The 24,748-nt window shown below is 35.0% G+C and overlaps 1 protein-coding gene across 1 annotated transcript in view; it reads right to left on the bottom strand.

Moving 5' to 3' along the window:
* LOC149487756 (lachesin-like) overlaps positions 1 to 22,918 on the bottom strand; it is a 68,934-nt gene extending 46,016 nt beyond the window's left edge. The window contains exon 1 of the mRNA XM_089696380.1: positions 22,512 to 22,918. Coding sequence (XP_089552506.1) covers positions 22,512 to 22,677 — 166 coding nt within the window. The 5' untranslated portion in view covers positions 22,678 to 22,918. The remainder of the gene's footprint in view (positions 1 to 22,511) is intronic.
* Between the last annotated feature and the right edge of the window lie 1,830 nt (positions 22,919 to 24,748).

Below are 24,748 nucleotides of genomic sequence, written 5' to 3' on the forward strand. Positions count from 1 at the left end.
AAATCTTTTTTAGGTTGCCTTCTCAGTGTTTGGTTACCATCACTTAAAATTCGACACATAATTACCAATCTAAATAAATAGAAATTAATCGCCAAATGACTTGCTAGCGTAATAGTCAAGAATGATTCCACCAATTTGGGTAATTATTTTTTAATGTTTTTACTATGGTAAAAGAGCATTCTTTATCTTTTGGAGAGAAATAACTTAAAAAACACTCTTCTTTCATTGACCATGACTCGTTAATATAATAATTAGTAGATATATTTATGTTATAAAATAAACATACCGAAAAAGGTTATTTTATTTCAAAAGTATAAACAACAGGTAACACAATTATCAAATGTTACCATTACATTCGGTTACAGAATAAACAGGTTTATTAATGTTATTCAGTTTAAAATTTTCTAGTTTCCACTGCCATTTTATTACGTGTTTTTCGGGTAAAAGTGAGAATTAAACTTGATATTTTCAATAGAATAAAAAAGTTATTCGGACGTTATAAAAATTAGATGCACACCCAAATTGCTTGTTCACTTTTTACAAAAACATTTTTAAAATAAATGTACATTGTTCACGTGTTATGACAAAGCAACGAAGGTGGCGCCATAGTGTCTCCACACTACGTCCCCTCTAAATCTTATAGCAACACGGTGTCATAATGCAAGTAAGGCACAAACATGTCTACGTGCGCCAAGCTTGTTAAGTGGTTTGGAAGAAAAACATCAGAAAAACTTTTCTTATTGTCGCAGCCCATTTAAGACATATGTAGAGCTATAGAAATACATATCAAACGTCGTAACAATGTCTTACATAACGAGATTGGCTGGAAATAAGGAACAAAAACATTTTCTAACTTTTGCACACAATTTTCCTTTTTAATTAATGCAAACAATGTTTTAATGACCAGGTTATTATAATGTTGAAATGCTAATAATTGAATTAACGAAATAAAAACTGCAAAGAAGCATTCAAGTATCACCCTCAAGAAGTTATTGAAACAACCCTCATCCCTCAGTTATGCGGATGAGACTTTGTAATAATTACCTTTTTCGAATCTTTATAAAAGTTTACCAACGTACAACAAGGTTTCCCGACTCGTTTCGACCGGGGTGAAGTGATTAATATTATAGTAGCTAAGATAGATAGAGATATTTATTTCTATATGCGGTATAATAGAATACTTACATATTTTATTTTAATTTTTTAATTCAATCTAAATAAAATTATAATCATGATAAAGTACCTATATTTAAAATATTTATAATAATTAAATATTTTAAATTTTTTGGATGTTACAAAATGGTATGTCGTATGTGTGTAGTTCATCGTGATATATCAATAGGTAGACATTATTAAAAATTTACACATTTAATTTTTCATTAAATGTAAACTAAATTTTTAATATCGTATAAGCACTGTGTTAATCTGTCCAAATAATAATGAAAGGTAAGTTGCAAAGCTCGCCAAGTGCATTTCGTAGAAGTTTGATACGAGCTTGTCAGTGCCGAGCGTACTTCGCCGAGTTCGTTTACCAAATGTAGTCGATGTTGCCGGTCCGACGTCCCCCGTGTACGACCCTAACCCCACTACGCAGAGAATATTTTTTGTGGGGACATCATAATAATAGCTCTGTATTACTTCAGGAGAAATTCCAAGAAGTTTATAACTCGAGATGAGTTTCGTGTTCCTTGTCATAAATAATAAAGCGGTCGTCGACTATAACGTTGTGCAGATTTTAAGTGAAGTAAAAATTCAAGAAATAATTTTTCATTTTTGAGTCCCGAGTCAAAGGGAAATTGTTAGAAGTTTCACGAATTAATGAAGATTTCATGATTATTATTATACTTTGATTTTCACGACCTAACGCCGTAGCGAAAAGCAAAACAGTAATGCAATTTGTATATTAAATACGCGTTTGTTGTGCATTATAATGTTGAAATAAAAATAAAACGTTATAATAGAAAGATAATTAAAAATAGGTAATCTTCAACAAGTTTTTAAACTCAGAAGGAGCTATTAGGTACTCATTTTGTTATTCCGAGTTTTCTCTATAATGAGATCACTACGCCTGGCCCATTCTAGTTAATTATCCTATACTTTTATTAGAAACATCATAACTGCTGAATTGGAAATGTTCTATAGATGACCCAATTTATATCATCTTAACGTATGGAAAGAATTTACTTCACCCTATGGAATCGTGGTATGTTATTAAATTTTATTAAGTGTTTCAGGTAATATACCTAGTGACACTCAAATATGTGAGCAGTTGGGAATGTTTCGCGTGATCGAGCCGTTTGTTATTGTCGCATAATGGAGAAGGGTGACTCGTCGTTTTGGCGGGAACGCCGCTGTTGCAAAATCACATTCTTTTCACGGATATATAACATGATAAATTGCAACGAATAAAATAAAAAAGTTAACGTTATCAATCCACTTAAAATATCATATTTTTCCCTTTCAAAATCTCTTCAACACGCAAAGTGGAAGTAGTGTTCTCTTCTGTTCTGTCTACAGATCCTACTTAAGTTAATGGATAAGTTACGAACCGAGTTAACTTTGTGTTTTCAGGTAGACGGACTTGATCGTAAAGTTTTCTTCGTTAATTTGAACAAGTCAGAAGATTCTCAAACCTATCAGTGCCTTCGAAAGAATAGCAAGGAACATTGCGTACATAACATAAGTAAATACGTATTGATAATTTACCCAATGCAACTTTCAAGTAGACATTAGACATATTTTTATTACAGTACAAAATTCATAAATCATAATAAGCGAAATATTGCGCATACCAGATGTAGATAGTACCTCTACACTGTTATTAATACACAAAAATGTTCGTGTAAAAACTTTCACAGGAATTCACCGCAAATTACAACGAAATTACAAGTTGTTTCCAAAAAAGTAACTTGGCCAAAAGTTGCTCCGCCTAAAGAATTATGAAGATTAGCATAACAAAGTAAGCTGAACTGTATTCACGCTATGCGTCTTCCTGGAGTGAACCAATGTTCTTCATATTTATTACACATAAATATGAAATAATAAGAAGAAATGCATTTTACCTGTGCGTTGGCAACCCTTGTATATTGCAGAAATATGATTGCTCGAAAAGCAGTACGTCGCAGGCTCGGTCACTTCGCTTCCGCTACCAATTACGCTAATGGAATTTATTTCGCTTCAAACTCGAGCTTCTTCAACTAGTCTCCTGTCTGCATTCGGAGGGCACTTACAACTTAGTTATCAACTCCAGACTAATCTCACCGGCAATTATTCTTTCATCTGACTGGGATGAAATATGTGCCATTTCCGTTCATAATTAATAGTTCAGATTAAACCGTGTAATGGGGATAAAGATTGCCTGCTAAGATCGTTTAAGTTTTTATTTGAAAAACTTAGAAAGTAGCCTTTAAGCTAATACGTGTTCTTTGTCTCGAGTTTCGTCTCACCTCCCAGGAAGTTCCCCCACAGGAACTAATATTAGTCAATTAGGTATTCAGGGCGCGCGGCACACACCCCGCTCGCTACGTCTGGCTACTGCCTACGGTCTCGCTTCTACGCTTTGTAACGAGACTTGCTACGTCTTACAAAATCTCCGGCTTGCCTGTCGATAGTCTTTTATTCTAAGTTCTGCTTTTTGCCAATCATTGTAGATAACTACCAACGCATGTATGATTAATACTACTATTTTTAACACGAGTAAAAATTAAGATACTAGGTTATTTTAAATTATGTAGTTATATTATAGTTATGCCTTTATTATGTTGAAAAGTTTTAGATGTATTCATATTGTAGATCGACCTTAGCTAGATACTTATTTTAGTAGTCATTCCACATATCCTCTTATTACATTTCAAACAAAACATATAAATATCCTAAGACGTATTCACATCGAATAAAGGAAAATATGCAAGTAAATTGGTGTCACTACATTTCACATACAAACATTTGTCCAAAACATAATACGAGTATATGACTAGTCAATTCTACTGTGAAAGCCCACTTTTAGAGTACTCTTGGGTGTTACGACTTTTATCATAGGAAATCTCTCTCCTTTCTGCATAATTCATCACTATGAAGTTGAAACCGAAGTCGTAAAAGAAATCGCTCTATGATTTCATGTCTTCGGGAAACTTTCTACTTGTCTTTCTTTCAGAATCAATGGCCGCTCCGGGGCGTGTTGTATTAACAGCCGTTCGGCTTACGAATAAAATTGCCGTTTTTAAGCTCACGAACTGGAAACGTACTAATAATGAAAGAACCGCCCTTATGATGCGTAGAAACTACGTGACAAAATTAAATCAAATATAATTCATGATATTCTTCATAGCCACGCAATGATAGACCAAAATTGTTCATTGATGATATTGGTATTTATTTATTTATTTATTTATATGATTTTCCAACAAAGGATACAGTCTATACTACAATTAAATACAATATACATTACAATTAAGGTGATGAATTAATTTTTCTAACATTTACGGCCCTTTTTAAACCTTCGTAATTTTTATATTATTAAAGTTGTCGTGATGAAAATTCTTGACAAGAAAGTTCAATAGTAACACAATACGTCTACCGTTTTAGAAACATGATTCCATGATATTTTCTCGATAGAAAAAAAATACAAAGTTCTCATTGTTATTTTTTATTAATCTCTGGCATCTTCAAAATAACAAACGTAAAGTTACGACTTTTTGGATATTAACTATAAAATATACAACCTATACGTCTACCGTGTTAGAATTTTAAAATATGCGATGGTTTTGAAATAAACAAGAAATACTTGAAATTAGCGCCTGACCAGCCAATATAGCGAGAGCCGCCCTGTACCTTCCTACCCCGATCGCTGCACGAGTCATTCCCGCTACGGCCGTCACACGGGGAACTTGTGTCGCTTGCGCAATCGTAAAAAAGGGTGACAACACGATAAGACAAAATGAGACAAATGGGGACAATAAAGAAAATAAGAAGAAGAAACATAAAGGTTGGAGGAAAAAGAATGCTTACAATTGGAACAAATTAATGAAGTAAGTTGGTTTTATTTTAAATTTGATGATAATTGTATTATAGACGATGTTTGATATGTACCCCTGTTTTAAGTACATAACGAATGTGTAAGATTTTTTCATTTATAGCATAAATAATCTTTTCAGAAATCCGGAATCCAGAAGGAAAATAAACCCACTGATTGTTCACAATGTGAACCCACTCCTTCGTAAGTACCTTTATTCAGTCAAAAATGTATGTTATCAACGCTCTACTGGTTTTATCGCATGATTCCATTTTTAGCAAAAAGCAACAAAGTGCAAAGAAATAAAAAATCATGGTGAACTTAGTGGAAGTATGGTGGACGTAATATGGAATTATGGAACAGGAGCTCGTTGGAGTAGTATTATATTTTAAAAAAATACGAAAAAATTTCAAGAATTTCTTAGTAGGTGGTAGATAAGTATGTTGTATAAAGAATTTGATGTTGATATAATTTATTTCATTTATACTTACTACACCTGTGCGGGAAATTGCTTAGTACTAAAACCGGTTTATATTCATATTTACATAGTAATGTGAGTTTTCATTTCGAAAAATTTTGTGTAAGTATATTAAATTGAGTTCCTGGGTGATCTGGAATCACAATTGGGCCCGGAGGATGGCGCTGCAGTCACTTCTCCTAATCACATGAACCGATTTGGATAAATATTTGTGTGCATGTCGTGGTCATATCGTAGATTTGCTCATTTCATGATATGATCGATCATTTCACGAAATGGTCGCATTTCATGAAATGGCCAACATAGTTTGATCAGATCGTTAAATCGTCAACGTTTCACGATTTGGCCATCCACATTTGGCCAGATCGTATAAAATATAAAGAGTCCATAAAATATTAAAAAAATTCAGAATATTCTAAAAACTTGTTTAATGTCATTTAAGTTAGTGCCGCGGCAGCGGCCGGCGAATGCTAGAAGCGAATCGTTTTTGCAATAAAAAACAGTTAGGTTAGGTTAGGTTAGACTTTGATAAACAACGCACGAGCCGAGCGAGCAAAGCGAGCGTGCCGCGGCAGCGGCCGGCGAGTGCCAGAAGCGGATCGCTTTTTAAAAAACAAACAATTATAATACTATAGTAGGATATATAAATATATATCCTAAAAGAAAAAATCTACGTCAGCATCAAATTCTATCTAAATCAATTCAGTAGTCCGCGTAATTAGGTACCATTTCATTTTTTCAGAGTAACAATATTTTTTGTTATTTTAAAGATTATTTATAACCTGTATTATTTTGTAATAAAGTAAACATTACGAAATAATAATAATTAATAATTATTAATAATGTCTAAGTAGTTGTTAAAAAGAAGATAATTTTGTGTTTATAAGCAAGAAAATAAAACCAATAAATCAACAATTAAATATATGTATAACAATATTATAACTGTATGACGACTCCATACATGTTTGTCCCGAGTCGGCCAGCGGCAGCGCGGCGAGTATGCAAGAATGACTTCGCGCACACCCGCGTTCGCGATAGCGAGCTATTAGACTCCGCCCGCCAAGCAGTGGATTTTTTTTTGTGTATCGTCTTAAATACAATATGGTCTACTGCACCTTCAATAACAGGAAAATACAACATTACATTAAATTAAATTCAATATGTCAATTTACTGAAAATAAAATATAATTTTAAACTAATTTTTTTACATAATAATAATTTTAAATTTTAATATAATAATATTTTGATCGTCAAAGTGCTTAAATATTTTATTCTAATTAAATTCATTATAATTCATTCAAACGTATTCAAAAGTATCGAAAATGTTATACACCATTACAATTTCTATTTCAGTTTAAACGCTTTTTCCTCAATTTAATATCATTAATATCTGTCTTATGTATGTATTTGCAAGCATTTGTCTCTCAATATCGTCTATACATATATTATTTTACATTGTAGTTGCAAGTAAATAATGAACTTATTAAAGTAGAGACCGTAAAAAACGTTTCATATTTAAAGATCTCAAGTTATTTTTAAATGCATTTAATCTTTTTATAAAAATCCGTTTAACAAAGATGCAGTCATACTTGAGCCGTTTACAGAGGGCAATCACAAATGGATTCTTATAAAGCAACTTTTTGCTCTTTCCCGAGGTAAAGTCGGAAGTTTTTCATGAGAAACGCTTTAAAGTACATTCCAAAAAAATTCTTATGGCTTATTCTGTAAAGTAAGGCTACTTTTTAATATGAAAACAGAAAAGCGAATAATTGTATTCATTGTTGTATTTATTTTTCACAATATCAGACTGACTTTTCAAAAATGATACGGCATTTTTGAAAAGTCCAATATAAACAAGTTGTTGGAATGACAAGTTATTATCTGTATTAGCTAGCTTTATGCAAGCAAAAGTAAATTCAATTTCAAATTATTTATTTGTTAGAATTGTGGTAATACAAAAAGTCACATGATTTAATTAATAAAATAGTCCACAAAATTCGCCAAACAATTGGCATACAAATTTTTCACGATTACATTACATAGGGGAGATGGGCCCAAAGGGGGCACCTTACGGGAAAATTAAAAAAAATGAAGTTTGAAAAGAAGTTAATCCATTTATTTTTTTGCCAAAAGTTCCATTAATAAATACTTTTGAATGCTAAGTGGTTAAATTTGTCAAAAGTTAAAGTATATAATAATTATTAACAGATTACTAAAAGCCTACGATTGCCCGCTTTGCCCGAAGGGGAGGCCTAAGGCGGGCTTTCGTTTAGGGCAAAACGGGCAGTAGTTGGGTAAAGCGGGCAGGCCTGGATTTAAACAGTAGATTTCAAAATATACAGCCACAAATAATATACATATACAATAATAAATAGAGTAAAAGACACAAAAATATTTTATAAGTTATGTATTTCAAACAGTCATACAATTATTTTTAAATGAATATATGAAACAAAGGAACTTCTTAGGAGCTTTAAACTTTTAGGTACAATATTTCCAGATATATCTGAAATAATATTTAAAAAAATAACGCCCTGTTTACAGTCTATCATTATTTAGTCTCTAATAAGCGATACAATTATTTCATATATATTTTTTTTTATAAATCCTAAAATAATGTAATAGGTAGGTATACAAGTTCCAAAAATTCTTGTTTAGACAGCCCGTAAAATAAAGAGTCCATGTGGAATACGTATTCCAAAAGCTCCATTTCTTGTTCCGTAGAAAAGACAGTAAGTAGTAAACCTACCAAGCTTTACATTACACGAACCCAATTTAAGATGTCTGCAATGTCGTTCTTGGAATCCCATATTTAGTTGTTACTTTTTAGACAGGTTTTCCTAACTCTTGCACTTCTAGTTTTGCTTGCTGCATAGTTGAGCGTTGCCATGAGGCTTGTGAAGTTTTACGCTTATATTTACGCCGGCTATAAGCGGTCATCTGAAAGGAAAAAGCAAATTAACAAAAGAATTTAACATTTTATCGGACGGGGCAAAGCGGGCGCGTGCCCGCTTTACCCTGCCCGCTTTGCCTTTTTCGACATTTGAAAGGTTCAGACGAAATTCTACCTCAAAATTTTTAGACACGTGGATTTTTATGGAACCAAAATATGGCCAGATAGCCACTTAATAACTAACAAATTTTGGTTGAAGGATTGTAAACACCAAAATAAAAAGAACACATATTACATACCTTGCAATATTTTTCAAAAATCGTCGAAAAACATTTATTTGTTGCAGCTTGTAAATGCGTGCTCGCAAGCGAATCCAACGACTGCCGCGAGGTGGGAGGGGTGTGGGGATCGTGCTTACGAGTCGCGCGCGCGCCATTATTTAAAATTCCGATACTATACTGAGTGCCCTCTTTAGGCTCTGTGCCCACTTTAGGCCCCTTTCCCCTATTATATAAATATACATACATAAAATAACATTGCAATTAACACTTTTTTATTAAAATACGTGTGGCACTCGAGGACTGTCGCGGTAAAGCTATTGCATAGCATCACTGTGCCGGTCGGATTGGAGGGCGTTAGGTTTTTACGTTACGGAATTTTTACATTCGATCGCCGCGCTCAAGGCCCACGATAGAAGCTATGCAATAGCTTAATAATAAATTCATTAGCTGTTTATCATGTAGTGGCGCAGTAGGTTAAACTCACGACTTAAACAAAATGAGGAGCTTCGATACCAGACTAGCTTGAAACAATAATATTGATTCAAGTCCCATCGGTGAAAGAAAACATCGTGACTGACATCTACCCATCCGTAATTCGTGAGTACAATAGTGGGAACTAATATGAGCCGATCATTATGATTCCAATTATATTAAATTTTTAAATTATATTAGTTATTTCGACGTACATTATATAATATAGAAATATACCTTCTTAAATACAGCTTAGTCATCATAGCAGTATTAATTCTATATTAATACAGAACTTCACTAGGTATATCCACTTGGATTTATAAGTATACTAGCGGTCCGCCCCGGCTTCGCCCGTGGTACATATGAAAAATAGATGTTGGCCGATTCTCAGACTTACCCGATATGCACAGAAAATTTCATGAGAATCGGTCCACCCGTTTCGGAGGAGTATGCAGACTAACATTTTATATATAAGATATGCTACAGTCAAAAAACTTAACCAGTCAAAAACCTTATTGACCGGTAAAATTAGTCAATAAGGTTATTGACTAATAGGTAACATATTATAATTTATAAGCGCAAGGGTGTGGGTTAGGTTAGGTTTGTGTAGGTAACATATACTAACAATCTTAGGCGCGGGACATATACAAGCGGCGCGGCGCGCATCGGGCGCACCGCGGGCGCGCCAGCCGGCGCGCCGCGGGCGCGCTGTTGGCGTCCGAAAATGATATTTATATAGAGTGGTTAAATGCATTTTCTTCATGCATAATTTAGTAAAATTATGTTTTTTGTGCTAAAAGAGATTTGAAAGTAACGTTAATTTGAAAGTAACGATTTTGTTTTGATAATTCCTTGTAAGTAAATAGCGAGGATAACCCCACGATTGCAAATATATCTTTGTTGGAAATGTTGGAATTTACTTGGAAATTTTTATAGTACTTTTAAAGTAATTTTAAAGTAGTACTGGTGTAATGATGGAAGAAAAGAAGGTTAAAATAACACAAAATTTATATTGTACTAGCGGTCCGCCCCGGCTTCGCCCGTGGTACATATTTCGCAATAAAAGGTAGCCTATGTTCTTTCTCAGGGTCTAAAGATTATCTGTGCCAAATTTCATCAAAATCGGTCCAGTACCTAGTTTATGCGTGAAAACCATACATACATACATACATACATACATACATACATACAAACCTTTCCTCTTTATAATATTAGTATAGATAAAATATGGTTTTCAAACACAGGTTTACATTTAAACCATATAAATCTTATCATTAAAATCTCAGTTCAAAAGTATTTACAGTACTGATCATTCCACAATATTATTACAATTACAAATAAATAAAAAACACAATCAAAATCAGGATTATCTTTATTTCTGACATTGTAAATACATGGGAACTTTCATTATGCTCTTCTTCATTTTCACTTTCCCTACTGCCATCACCTGTGTTTTTTTTTTTTTTTTTTTTTTTTATAGCTTAAGCAGGCACTCGAGCTGGCGGGTCACCTGATGGAAAGTGATGCCCGCCGCCCATAAGCATTCGCGATGTTAGGGCCACCGCGAATGTGATGCCGGCCTTTAAGGTATAAATATGCCCTTTTCTTAAAGGTCTCTGCGTCGAATCTGTTTGGGAACACTGAGGATGGTAAATCGTTCCACAAGGTCGTCGTTCTCGGTAAAAAGTGTCGTGAAAAGCGCACTGTGGTAGACCGCCATGCATCCAGGTGGTGGGGGTGGAACTTTAATTTGTGGCGAGAAGTGCGATTATGAAACTCAGCAGCTGGAATGAGTTCAAAAAGTTCCTCAGAACAGACCCCGTTATAGATCCGGTAGAACACGCATAGAGATGCAACATCTCTCCGCAGTGAAAGTGGATCCAGCGAATCGGAAAGCTCAGGGTCGTCAATAATGCGGACGGCTCGTCGCTGAACGCGGTCCAATGGTAGGAGCTGGTATTGGGGCGCTCCGGCCCAGAGGTGAGAGCAGTACTCCATGTGGGGCCTGACTTGTGCCTTGTATAATTGCAGGCGATGAGCAGGCGTGAAGTACCGTCTTGCCCTGGCGAGCACCCCTAGTTTTTTCGAAGCTACTTTAGCTTTGTCCTCCAAAAAACCGCGAAACTGGACATCAGACGTAACTTCGACCCCAAGGATTCCGATGCTAGGTTTTACTGTGATAGGGGTGTTCTGAAAATTAATGGATACGTCAAAAGGACTTTTCTTGGCGGTAAACGCGCAAACCTGTGTCTTGGCCGGATTGAAATCAACTAAATTTGATTGGCCCCAAGTCGAGATTTTCTCTAGGGTGGTCTCAATGTCAGACACGAGGTTGCTTCGATACAGTTTAGTCTGCTCCAGAGTGGTCTTTGCTTGGCCTGCGTAGTAGGTATCACCAGTACTGTCATCCGCATAACAATGAACGCTGCATATTTGCAACATGTCATTGAAATGCAGAAGAAACAGCGTAGGGGATAATACACAGCCTTGTGGGACACCAGAATTAATAGGCTTGGGTTTGGAGCAATATCCGTCGACAACGACTTTAATGCTACGTGCCTTTAGAAAACTGGCTACCCAATTGCACAATCTCTGGGGCAGACCATATGATGGAAGTTTGGAAAGAAGCCCCTTGTGCCACACCCGATCAAAGGCCTTTGCTACATCTAAACTTACAGCCAGCGCTTCCCCCTTACTCTCGACAGCCTTTGCCCATCGGTGAGTCAGGTATGCAAGAAGATCACCAGCCGAGCGACCATGACGGAAGCCGTACTGGTGGTCGTTTAACAACTGGCGATCCTCTAGATAACGTAAGAGCTGACTGTTAATGATGGACTCCATCACTTTGGAGAATAAGGAGGTGACTGCGATTGGTCTGTAGTTTGATGGGTCGGAGCGTGTGCCTTTCTTAGGGATCGGATGTACCAAAGAGGTCTTCCATGAGCTAGGGACTATACCGGTGGCGTAAGAGTATCGAAACAGGCGCGTCAATACCGGAGCCAACTCTGGAGCGCAAGTCTTAAGCACGATTGCCGGAATGCCGTCAGGCCCATTCGACTTGTGAGTGTCAAGAGAGAGAAGGACTTTACGAACTGCAGATTGCGTGAATTTTACTTCACGCATCGTGCTGTTGCAGCATAATATGGTAGGTGGTACTTTCCCTTCATCATCTAACGTCGAATTCGATGCAAAAAGAGTTGCCAGAGTATCGGCTTTTTCTTTTGCAGTATGGGCCAGGGAATCATCAGACCTGCGCAGTGGTGGAAACGACGATCGACAAAAGTTCCCTTGGATAGCCTTGGCAAGAGACCAGAATGCACGTGTGCCCGAAGGGTAGTGAGTCAACTTCTTACCAATTCTATTAATAAACTCTGACTTCGCTTCTGATATTTCCTTCTTAAATGATCTGGAGGCAGAGTTGTACATCTTTTTAAGATGCTTGACGTCGGAATCCTGTGTAGCTCGCGCTTCTGTCCAAGCTTGATAACAATCTTGTTTCATTCGAGAAGCCTCTCTACAAGATTGCCCAAACCAGGGTTGAGACTTCCCCCCGACGGGTACCACAGAGCTAGGAATGAAGAGCTCCATGCCCTGTAGCACCACATCAGCGACGGAGTCGGCGCGGGCATCAGGGTCTTCATCCGCGAAGCAAACTTGTCTCCATGGATATGAAGAAAAAAACGTTCGCATGCCATCCCAGTCCGCCGACCTATAGTGCCAGACACGTCGGCTGCTGGCTGGACGACACCGAGATTGCGATTGACGTGTTAAAGGCACTGAACACCGAATAAGGCAGTGGTCGGAAGAACCAAGAGGAGCGACGACGCTGATTTCGTAGTTGTCGGGGGAGGATGTTAAAAAGAGATCCAACAAAGATGGTGTGTGGTCTTCTATATCTGGTACTCTCGTAGGTGAATGTACCAGTTGCGTGAGATCGTAGGCCAAGGCGAAATCATGAAAAGACCGTCCTGCATGATCGGTAGTGCGAGAGCGTAGCCAATCAGCGTGATGTGCGTTGAAGTCGCCAAGAACCACTAACTCGACCGATGGGATCCTTTGAAGCAACGTATCGATCGAAGTTTGGAGATGCTCAATGAGTCGGTCAGTTTCGGTATTTCCGCTGTGTGACCTATATAGACATGCGTAGATGCGGGGATGGTTATCGCAGTCCACACGTAGCCATAGCAGGGATAGAGCAGGACCTTCAAGGTTGCCTAGGCGGCGACAACAGATATCTTCTCTAGCGTATACGCATATTCCGGCGCGAGGAACAAATGAATGCTCCAGAACATAGCCCGGGTAATTAAGATAGGATGTATCAGCAGGAGAAGATATCTGAGTCTCCGTTAAAAAAAGTAAGGCCGGCTTAGCTGTCTCCAGATGGTGGTGTACAGCATCGAGGTTTGAATTCAACCCCCTTATGTTGCAGAAATCTACTGATAGTGTTGTGGAAGGGGTTGCTTTACTTTTTTTACCCCTGGCAGAAAAAAAGCGCGGTAACTTGCCCCCCCCAGAATACGTGGGGCAGCCTGAGCTAGTGAGCTCAGGGAGGGATTCTCTAGAATGACATATGCTAGTACCCTCCTGGGGTAGTTTTCTATTAAGTACCGCTGTCATATTAGTTAAGGGCGAAGGGGATGGGCATCCGGCAATCTCACTTACTCTTGCGAAACGCAAAGGAATGCTTTACGCAGGTTTTACGTGAGATAGTGGTACTACCCCGGACAAGCTACTGCCCACTCGTGCTACATACAAAAACATTTAGTATGTAACTGTAGCTTTACCACTATTAGAAAAAAATCGCCAGAGCCTCGTTTGTTGGTCAGCAGGGTGCACCGCGAGCAGGTGAGGTTGGCTTAGGCTGAAAGATGGTAGTCAGCCATGACACCCCACAAATGTGTAAATCATTTCATCGATTAATTCAATTCACCTTTAAAAACAAAACGAAGAAGGGTATGTAATAGCAGCTCTATATAATTCCACACAGAGAGAACACATTTTTGACTGACAGGCTACCGTCTCCTACCACCCGATTTGTTTTTGATTGTGTATGACCGTGAATTGACCTCTATTTGGATGCGATGGGGGAAGCGCGCCTGCGGTACGCCTGCGGTACGCCCGCGGCGCAACCGTGGCGTGCCGCCTCGTCGCCTTTCCAAAATTCTTTCATACAAAATGTATAAGAAGGACGTGGTGCAAAACAGATTCAAGAGGTGCGCTTATGGCACGCCCGCGCCCGCGCCGCTTGTGTTTGACCCGCGCCTAATGAATGTTGTCATGACGATAACAGAAACACGTAATCTAATAATCGATGCTAATATCTTGCTGATTCAGCGTGTGATATTATAATATAAATAAAGCCAATCTCCCCACGAAATGGACCATGTGCCCGCCTAATCCTGCAATAAATCATCATTTAGAACGAATAATAATCATTATGTACCGAACGGTGGCGAGTGGGCGACGGAATACTCTAATACATCATGTCACGATTACATGTATCAAATAAACATTATATCGAGATTTTCCTTTTATTCCTATTATTAAAGAGATTAAGGTCCAGTATACAGGCGATAATTTAATTAATGATTATTGCGATAAAGGAAATTGGATGCTGTTGCAAAGCTGATATTTAGATATAAATTATCTTAATGTTTACATCTCCTCTCAGATACAATATTGATAAAATAGTAATTCACTAAGAAAATATTCATCAAATTATATAATCGACGATCAAAGAGCACTTCATATTTGCGCTTTATAATAAAAAGACATCTCATATGGATTAACAAAATATTAATTACTGCTCGGCAATTCCGTAGCATCTTCAAAAAATCTTATTAGTCGGTAACCAACTTTTCTCTCTCAACTTAGTTAATCAAATCTTTGTTCTTCACATTAGTTGAAACATGGGATTGGATACGATATTAAAGTATGATCGATCACATGTAGAGCAATCATATTTTGGTAATAAAATTTATTTTATTTATAAGCAATCTGTAATTAATTGTACATTAATGATTTTAGAGTTCAATACATGTATTGAACTCCAACATTAGTATACAAACAACAGTATGTATACTGTTTCATATGTACATAATTAAAGTGTAATTTTTTTACTGTTTTATATTGTTAAAGAGGTAGAGATATTCCAACGGAATTTGTTAATTTTTATTACAAATAGAAATATTCAAACCAGCGCAGAACTTTCACGTCAGTAATTACTACTATCTACCCAAAATTTAATCATTGCCACCGGACAACAAATCCTCAAATATTGATTCGAATGTCGGTTATGGTTTTTCAAACAGGGGTGATGGAGTCCCAGCGGGATGTCGCGCGTCGCCCGCGGCTACTTCGCATCCACAAACTAGTACCTAGTGGTACAGATCAGATTTGCGACTGAAGTACACCGTACCGGCTACAAAGATTTGCGATTGCAATGATTTGCTATGTACCTCGTCGTCTTTATTATTGATGATTTTGAAACATGTTGTAGTTGTGTCGAAATGATGTGTTTTTATTTTAGTATTTTAAGCTTCTTACTTCATTGCTTTTTTATATTTCTAAAACTCTATTTTAATTAAACTAAATATAAAGCAACAAATGTCTTAAATATTTACTTAGTTACTTAAAATCTCTTGAAGTACGTACTACATATTCTTATTACACTATGTTTTTTTATCTAACTCATAATAAAATATATCTATATGGATGAAGAGTGAATCTTTATAACTAATTAATATATTTCATGATTTTAGAAATTTTGTAGATCAACGATAGTTGTTGAATTAAAGGTGTAAACAGGTTTTTATATAGGTTTAGGTCTTGTTAAAGTTTAAATTATAAAATCTGCTAATAGAAATAAAAATATAAAAAATATTGTAAACATTTAAATTTATTAGACTGTTTCAAATATATGTTATAGTAATAACATGATATAAAAAAACAATAGATCATATCGAAATACAAACTTCTATTTTCGCTAGTAAAACATTTATTTTCATCAGAACAGTGTTCGTAACGGTAGCGCACCCCTAATGCTTGCAAATTAAAAGGCACGATGGTCCCTAGGGTCTCTCATTTTAAGTCGGTAAAAATTTGTGGGGGTGCCAGGAGCTATTCTCTATGGTTGACAGGGTAAAATCGATCATTAATTATATTAAACATCTAATATTTAAGCCACATGTTACTATGTGTCTCCCTAACATTACGTGTGTTATCATGTTCAATTTAGTTATATTATTATAATTATTATAAATATAGAATGAAAATGGTATGTATACTTTCTTCTATTAACGAAAATAAATACGTTTCTATGCATATAAAAAAAGGAATGTGTTTCCTTTAAATGCCAAATGTTTGTTTTAAGAAATATGCTAAGCCAAGAACAAAAACATTATTACATATTTTTGAAGACAACATATTATTACGAGTAAGATAAATCTTCGCTCTAGGATGGTTTATATTTAATAGATACATACGTTATACTCCTACATAAGCTGTTGGTATCTAAAAATAATAATAATTGAAATATTCTTTGAAGAAAAAAATATTTTAAATGCTAGTACAAATGTTAAAAAAATATTAAGCCTCACCATTAAATGTACACAAAGGAAATAAGAAGATTAATGAGCTATTTATCGTCACGTCGAGATAATTCCATAAGTATGGCATAAAATGTATCCTACAATCCCACACTACGAGACAGAATCGGCATGGAGCGTGTAGATAAGCATCTGCTGAGTGGATCCCCCTGTGTTTCCGATCGACACACGCTCTGTTGCTATTAATTTCTGAGCCCCGTCACAAAGCTAATACAGAGGCTTGGACAAAATGTGATTATATTTGCAAGTAAAATGTATGTTACGATATAATTCCACGCAGATATGCCTCAGTACTTGAATGTAGTGCACATTGTGTTAGCGCTTTGATGTTGCATGCGGTTTGACGCCATTGTTTACGTATGAAATTATAAGACTACATTTAGCACTGATATTTATCTCAATGTTGTATAATATCAAGCTTTACAAAATTTAGAACAAAATTAAATCTACTATGACACATTTTGCGGAAAATAAGAAGATGTGAACATGTCGTCCGCCACCTTGTCGTCGAAATACTTTCGCAATATCGTAAATTTTTATCATCTAGGCAACGCTAAAAGTAAACGGATACGTCATGTTCCCCTATCGCTAAAACTAATGAAACCTTATAATAAGTGAACATACGTAAGTGAACATAAGGAAACATAGGTAATAATATGTTGCATTTGTGTATAACTCTCATGACGCGTTTACATTTAATCGAATACACATAAATGAAACTATCTCGAATTTGATTATGATACATAATGTGACATAATTTAATACTTTGATAATTTTATTTAATAATTAAATAATTGTTATTTTATTAAATAATTTAATAATTGTTATAATAAAATTGCATGCATTTTTAATTATTATTACACTTAAATAAAGCTTCCGTGAATTATACGAAAATCGTTCTAAAAATATAAAGCGAGGGGTGACGTTAATAAAAATTCCGTGTTGAAACAACAAATTAAACGAAGCTGAGCCACTCGAAAAGCCATAAGTACCTATCTCAATTGCCATCGATAAGGAATCCAAGCCGATGCGATGTATTTTAAGCACGTTTCGGCTTACGGTTTTTGTTTCTCGCTATGTCTCTAAAACGAATTGCTCTTAAATTCTTCAGAACGTAATGTTGTCTGAGTTTTATTAAATCGAGTGTAACCATTTCTGACATTACGCAAATGGCGAGACCTCCCCTACATCTGTCGCGGGGATGCACCCCCTTAATAAGTGTTAAAGCTCGCCGGCTGCTATGAACAATCCGTCCCGGTCCAAGCTAAATCTCTGCAAATTCTTGATACAAATTAATACCATAGGAGGACTCCGCGAATGTCTCTCGTAATTTCATTATGTAATATCACCGCGCCCCTTCGAATAAAAGCAGATATGTATTATAATAAGAAAATTCACGTTGCGTGTTGCATACCTGATATCTATTGTTTACATGTTATTTTCACATCACATGACTTTATTTACACCGTGAATTTGTGTTATACTGTTTATTACTTTTATACTATGCTGCAGATAAAAGACATATAAATGAATTATAGTGCCCTAGCTCTAATTTGAAGAGAAGATGGGAAATATCATACATAGATATAAACTACGAATTAGAATTCAATGAAATTATTTTTAATTTAGTCTTGGTTTTAATGTATATTTGTAATAAAACAAAAACACGGTAACTATCATAATACTTTTATTTGGAAAGCATGCATTCTGAGCGCCCCCGTAACATGATTATAACAATTAATTTTTCAGACCATTTACCGTGGACGGCACAGCCCCTGCGTGGATGGATGGTGTGAAATAAGTGCCAAGTAAAATAGTTCAGAACTAGCATCATAGTTGCAAATGTAAATGAACAATTAAATCGTTTGTCGTTCCCGCGCACAATGATGATAATTATTTAAGTTTGCTGTGGGCGCCCAGTTGTCATCCGACGATAGAGCCCGCCTCTCACTGGAATTCACGGACCCTGTTTTCACTATTAAACGGCGACACTTCTGCTATTCCTAAATTATTATCAAAGCTTTCATTACTTGGCTCCGTAACAAAAGGTCTCTATAAATGTAGCAGCGCCGTGATTCAAGTTCTACAAGTTAGATTCAGCTACGCCTCGAACCCATTGTTCTCGGCTAGAAATCATAGTTCACATTGGGTGCGAGGTGAAATCTTGATTAATTCGTTACATAGTTATAGCAAGTTCCGGACGACAAAGAGTTAAACTTACTAACGCTTCCAATTTGGGACTTTTTAAGTAATGGGTATTGTTGAAAGGTGCATGTTATACCTGCCACATTTAATTGTAAGTTAAATTGAACTTAATAAAATGCACACATGACTTCACTCGCATAGAATCGGCACTGTCGCATGAGACATTTATCTCCGTAAAAGTTTCAATCCTCATTTTCAAGACCTGCTTTTAAAAAAGCTCATAAATAACAAAGCTCAATTCTACAGCAGGTTCACGGTTCACCTTCATACTTATAAATAAGTTTGTTAATGTCTAACCTAACATTGTTAAAATCATTAAGTGTATGTTCAATTTATTTCAGCATACAATTAAGTTGACTGTTTTTAGTCGATTTTCCCAAAAAAAACGTACTCTCAAATAAACTTATAAGTTTCAATACATCATAACGAACGTAGAACCAATATGGCTCACTTTAAATTTCTTCATAATCGGCCTTACACATACAATAGAGCATACCGTGACGTTAATTAAATTTCATTGATTCAAAGCTCATTTGTAAAGTGCGCCGAATACCTACATATCAGTGGACGCGCGAGAGTTTCAGGGAAATGAAAATGGTTCACATTCGGCAATAGTGGAATGCTTTCAACGCCCGTAATTCAGTTAAACGTGTAATTTATGACTAGCAAATTACTGGCATGACTATGTCTGCATCACTAATATAATACTGCACTAACGCATATACTGCCCTTACCATAATTATTGCTTGAACCATTTCAAATCCGCTCAACATTGTAAGCGACTCATTAATTCGATTTAAATTGTAAAGACGAAAATAATGTGTATGTTGATTTATATCTTACACTTATTATAAATAAATTATTGTAACCGTCATAAAATAATTATCTGTATTATATACTAAATATATAAGACATAATTCTTGGTTTGTTAGATTACCGAACATTAAATAACTATCTACCAAATTAAAGAAAAATATACAACAAAAAGGGACACGGTCAGAAAGGGGGTCTTCCGATAGGTAGTTGTTTATATTACCTAAAATAAAATATAGCCCTTGTTACTTCATAACGATGTAGCTTTCTATTAGTGAAAATATAATTAAAATCAGTCAAGTTACTATCTTTGCGGCCTCATTGCAAACAAACAAAAAAAAATTGACTCTTTATGATATTAATGAAGATCAACTACAAACCTCTTTACTTATAAAAAATAGCACTACAAGATTAACCTTAAGTTGATAGCTATGATAACTTATTGACATTTATCTATCCTTCCAATAATAATTATCTATTTGTATTGCGTAATTTACAAGTACATCATTATCGCAATGTAAACCAAACAACATCATTAAAATCATCTTATAATCCAACTGCTTCATAAAAGAAAATGAATACCTAAGGTGGAAGTTTTGTTAAATAAGTATACCTAAAGTATTTTTATTTTTTATTTTATTCATTAAATTCTACACGGAAACTAAGTACTTTAAGGCAAAGGTTTAAATGGGAATACCTATTGCATTTTGTATTTTATAAAACAATGTTTTAGAACTACACTTTAAATTTCTAAAGGTGGATAAAAAATAAATGAAGACAAAGCGTAATGTAACGAAATTGTTATTTTCTAAGTACAGCGACGGCATTTATCTTTCGATTATAAACGAATAATTTCACCCAATCTACAACTACATTTAATTTATAAGGAATACCTTACAAAACCAGCTTTGATTATCACATTAATGTCTAATTTCGAAATATTTTAATTTTAATCCGAAAATGGCACACGAGTCTTCAATATTCAAGAGACTTCAAGGTCTCGTTTTTAAATCTATAGATAAACAATCATTGACGGGTCGTACCTACACGTAAAATATAACAGACAAAAATTAAATTACTTATTTACGATACCATTACGATAAAGTTATTCCCGGGCGGAGCCAGGGCGAACTACTAGCGCATGAAAGAAAGGGCTTTAAATAATTGTAATTACAAACAGCACCGCGCAGCAAACATAGTATTTATATTACCTACTGAACTAACACATCTTCATCAACATCTCATACCTCATCATAGTAGCAATTAGATACCACCGCTCTGGATAACCAGGTCTTTTTGGATGCTTCTCAACAAAAAGACACATAAAAAGTAAAAATTAAAGAAATTAAACTGTATAAAAATTACTCTACTTTTAAATCATTATTTAATATTAAGTTTTTCTATGTTAGTTCGAGGCTATATTTTATGTAGGTAGGTAAGTAACAATTTTTTTTTACTGTACACCATGTTTAGATACTAATGCATGATGAAAAGCCGGGATTTTTTTAATGAAATAATTGATTGCTTATTTCAAGAAAATGGAAAATCGTTATTAATCAAATAATTCAAAAAAAAATGTTTCTTTCAGTTTCATAATGAGAAGTAGTTAAGTAATAAATTGCTACAAACGATAAAAATATTTTCAAAATATAGTAAATATTATAGAAATCATAAATCTTAACCTCCGCCTAACTCGACGTACCTATCTAACAATTTTTCAATCTCAAATGTTATTTGATTATAATTTTAATCAACTGTCTAAAGAAAGTTACATAAAAATAACCCATAAATAAACTAACGCCGATAGATCTAACGCCGAGAATTATATTGAAATTTTATAAAATTGCGCCTAGGTATAATAATTGTGAGAACGCAGAAAAATATGTTTTTAGAATTAAAAACTTCTATTATAATTTTCGAGATGGAATTTGTTGTTAAAAACTAGGTTTAAAGCTTAGATTTTTTTTTAATTCTTAACCAAAAACGTTCACTAAACATTACTAATGATCAATGATATATTAATATTTTTATCATGTATATACTCTTATTTTGTATTATTTATTTGTTGTTTTCCTGTAATATGTAGATACCTGTACCTTTTAGATCATCTAAGACTTTAAGAAGTTTAATTATCTTTTTTTTTTTAATTTATTTGCAGGAATTGTGGTTAATACAAGGTTTTACAATAATATATTACAATAAAGGCCGCACAACTCGCCAGCAAACTGGCATGCAAATATTTATGTGTATTTAACTCACTAAAATACAATATATTTTTAGATTAATTTTAACATTTTACATTACAGTTATTATTATTATCTATCTTTAGTGTTTACAAGCAAAGAACACATTTATATTATAAAAGCAATGAGATTGCAGCCACTTTTTTAATTTAAGTTTAAACAATTGCATGGGCAATTCCTTAAATGCCATTGGGATTCCGTTATATATCTTCGCACTCATATTTATTTCAAAGCTAATAAAAATGTTAGAAGAAAAAATGTAGAGATCGCATCTCTACATTGCGTTTTTTCTTAACAACTATGTTAAATATAATTAAGCGCTAAAACGAGCAGTAACATGAAAAAGGGTTTAGAAAAAAATAGATCCATGATTTTGAAAAACATTTTAATGTTCGTCAGGTCTATTTATCTTCTTTTTTTCTTTATTGTAGTTATTAATGTTAGGCAAAGGCCGTGTGGTCTCAGACTGTTAAAATTGTGTGATTTAATTACTGTCTATTAAAACTTACCTGAGTTGGTAAGAGTATTATCTCCATGACCAGTAGAAGTGTCAACATCAGCATTTACGTTAGAAACGAGTGGAACAAGCACGGCGCATGCCCAGGCGCATATCGGTAACAACCGCCGCGCACACTGCCAACCTGACCAATGCTTTAGGGCCCGCCGCTTAGCCATCGCACATCACCAAATATTAATTTTAATCTAACTACCAATTATAATGATCACTAAGCATCTAAATATAAATGGCTATCGTGCTTTAAAACTTTTAAGCTCGTATAAGTAAAGTTGGTAAAGTTTGGAATTGTTATCGAGTGTCGTAGAGTTTAGTTCGCACGGAAGAGACACCGGGGCGCAGGGTGAGTGACGAGAACGTGACGGCGTGGTCGCGGCGGCACTGTCCGCGAGTCCACATTGCGGCCACGACCGGCTCCCACGGAGTCCCATCGTCTCACACCCGGCTGCAAGGAGGGCCTCTGCGCGCGCACCGCGGCCCCGCAGCCAATAGCGCCGCGGGGGAGGGCCCGCGCTTAAGACGCGCGGAAGTATATGCGGAGGCCTATGTACAGTGATGATAGCGGACAGGTGGTTTCGCGGCCGTAATTAGCCATTTGATAAGTTATTGCCATTACATAAATACTTTTAAATCGTTTTGCTGTTAAGATTGCTGGAATTCTATTACAACGAACGACTTAATAACCGTCTTCTTTGCAGTAACGTATTCTCATTGACCATCTTGTTGCTCTATATTAAATTCTTCGAATTGATGAATGTTAACTTTTAAACATGATTATAATATGATTAGTTTTAGATTTTTTTTTGAAGTGAACTTCTATAGGCGCAGTAAGAGTAAAATTCAGGGTCGCGTCATGGCAATACCGTCAGGTCATGGGGTGAGGCGACGATTTTGGCATCTATGAATCTTGCCAAAGAAGTTGAGAAAAAAAATCAGGTAATGAATGTAAAATGCCTCCCCATACTCCCATAAGGAAAGAAAGAAAACAAAAATCTTTCAGAGATACAATTTTCATGAGATTAGATCCAGGTAGATTCCAGTGCATTCAATAATTAGGAACTTTGAAAGAAATAAGAAATTTACCCATAACTATACCTATTTAAGAATATTGCATTGATGCGTTGTAAACAGTAAGACCTTGTAACCAATATTTGGGTCATGTAAAAAGTTTGAACAAGACTTTTATAGTATACTCACGTACCTATCAAGGTGAAAGCAGAAAACTTTGTGTAATGTAATAGATACGTTACGAAATTATCTACCCATATACCTACTAGATATTTTTACTCCATTCTTGCAAATAAATATATAATAAATTTGATTATCTTTATATGATTTGTTGTGGTAAATTAACATTTGGGTAACAAGTACCTACTTCTGGACATTTTTTGCAATAAACTTTGCCACAATTGTCTCTTAATCATTGAAAACATGCTTGTTAAAGGTGTCGTAGTTTTTAAGGGGTGAAAGCTCATTTCGGGTAAAAAAGTAATCATTACGTAGCCGAAACTTATTAGTTTTAGAAATATTTGACATTTTAACTTTTTTTGAAAATTTTCCAAATTCTTGGGTTAAGGGCTTGGTCTAGTAGTGCAAACAAATGCATCCTGTCATCCTATATGTAAATAATACAAATGTACTAAGGGAAAGTTGCTCCACTTAATTTTTAAAAATTAAATCATTCGTATGCATAATTTAATATTCGTAATAAGTACCAAAAATGACAATTTGAAACAATTTTCGTGAAAATTACACCGGGTGATTTTTTTTTATCAGTACACAAAATTTGCGAATACTTTCTATTGATATCTTCAACTTCATGTTTATATAACTGATCAACTTTTACAAAGAAATTTGGACGAAATATAAAAAAAAATAAGCTTTCCATACAAAATGCATAACTCTATACATTTTTTTCGACCTAAGTTTCTTAGTGAAAGTTGTTCAGTTTAACTAATAAAACGGATAAACAAATTTTGTATATAATAAAAAAAAATGTAATGTTTGTGTTAAAAAATTATAAAATAGAAAAATACGCAAATGAAAACAAAAGATATTTATTTCTGACTAGCTTCCGCCCGCGACTCCGTCCGCGCGGATGTCGGTCTTCGCGTCTTCTACAGATTTATTATATTATGTATAATATATAGATTTATATTGATAAACCTAATAAATCTTTTGCTAGCATTCTGATGCTTTATCGGTTGCACTGGATTTATCTCTTTTTTTTTT

Source organism: Colias philodice, chromosome 6 (assembly GCF_061535455.1).
Source record: "Colias philodice isolate Cphi_HAF_F1 chromosome 6, ilColPhil1 Martin Lab GWU primary, whole genome shotgun sequence".
Lineage (NCBI taxonomy): Eukaryota > Metazoa > Arthropoda > Insecta > Lepidoptera > Pieridae > Colias > Colias philodice.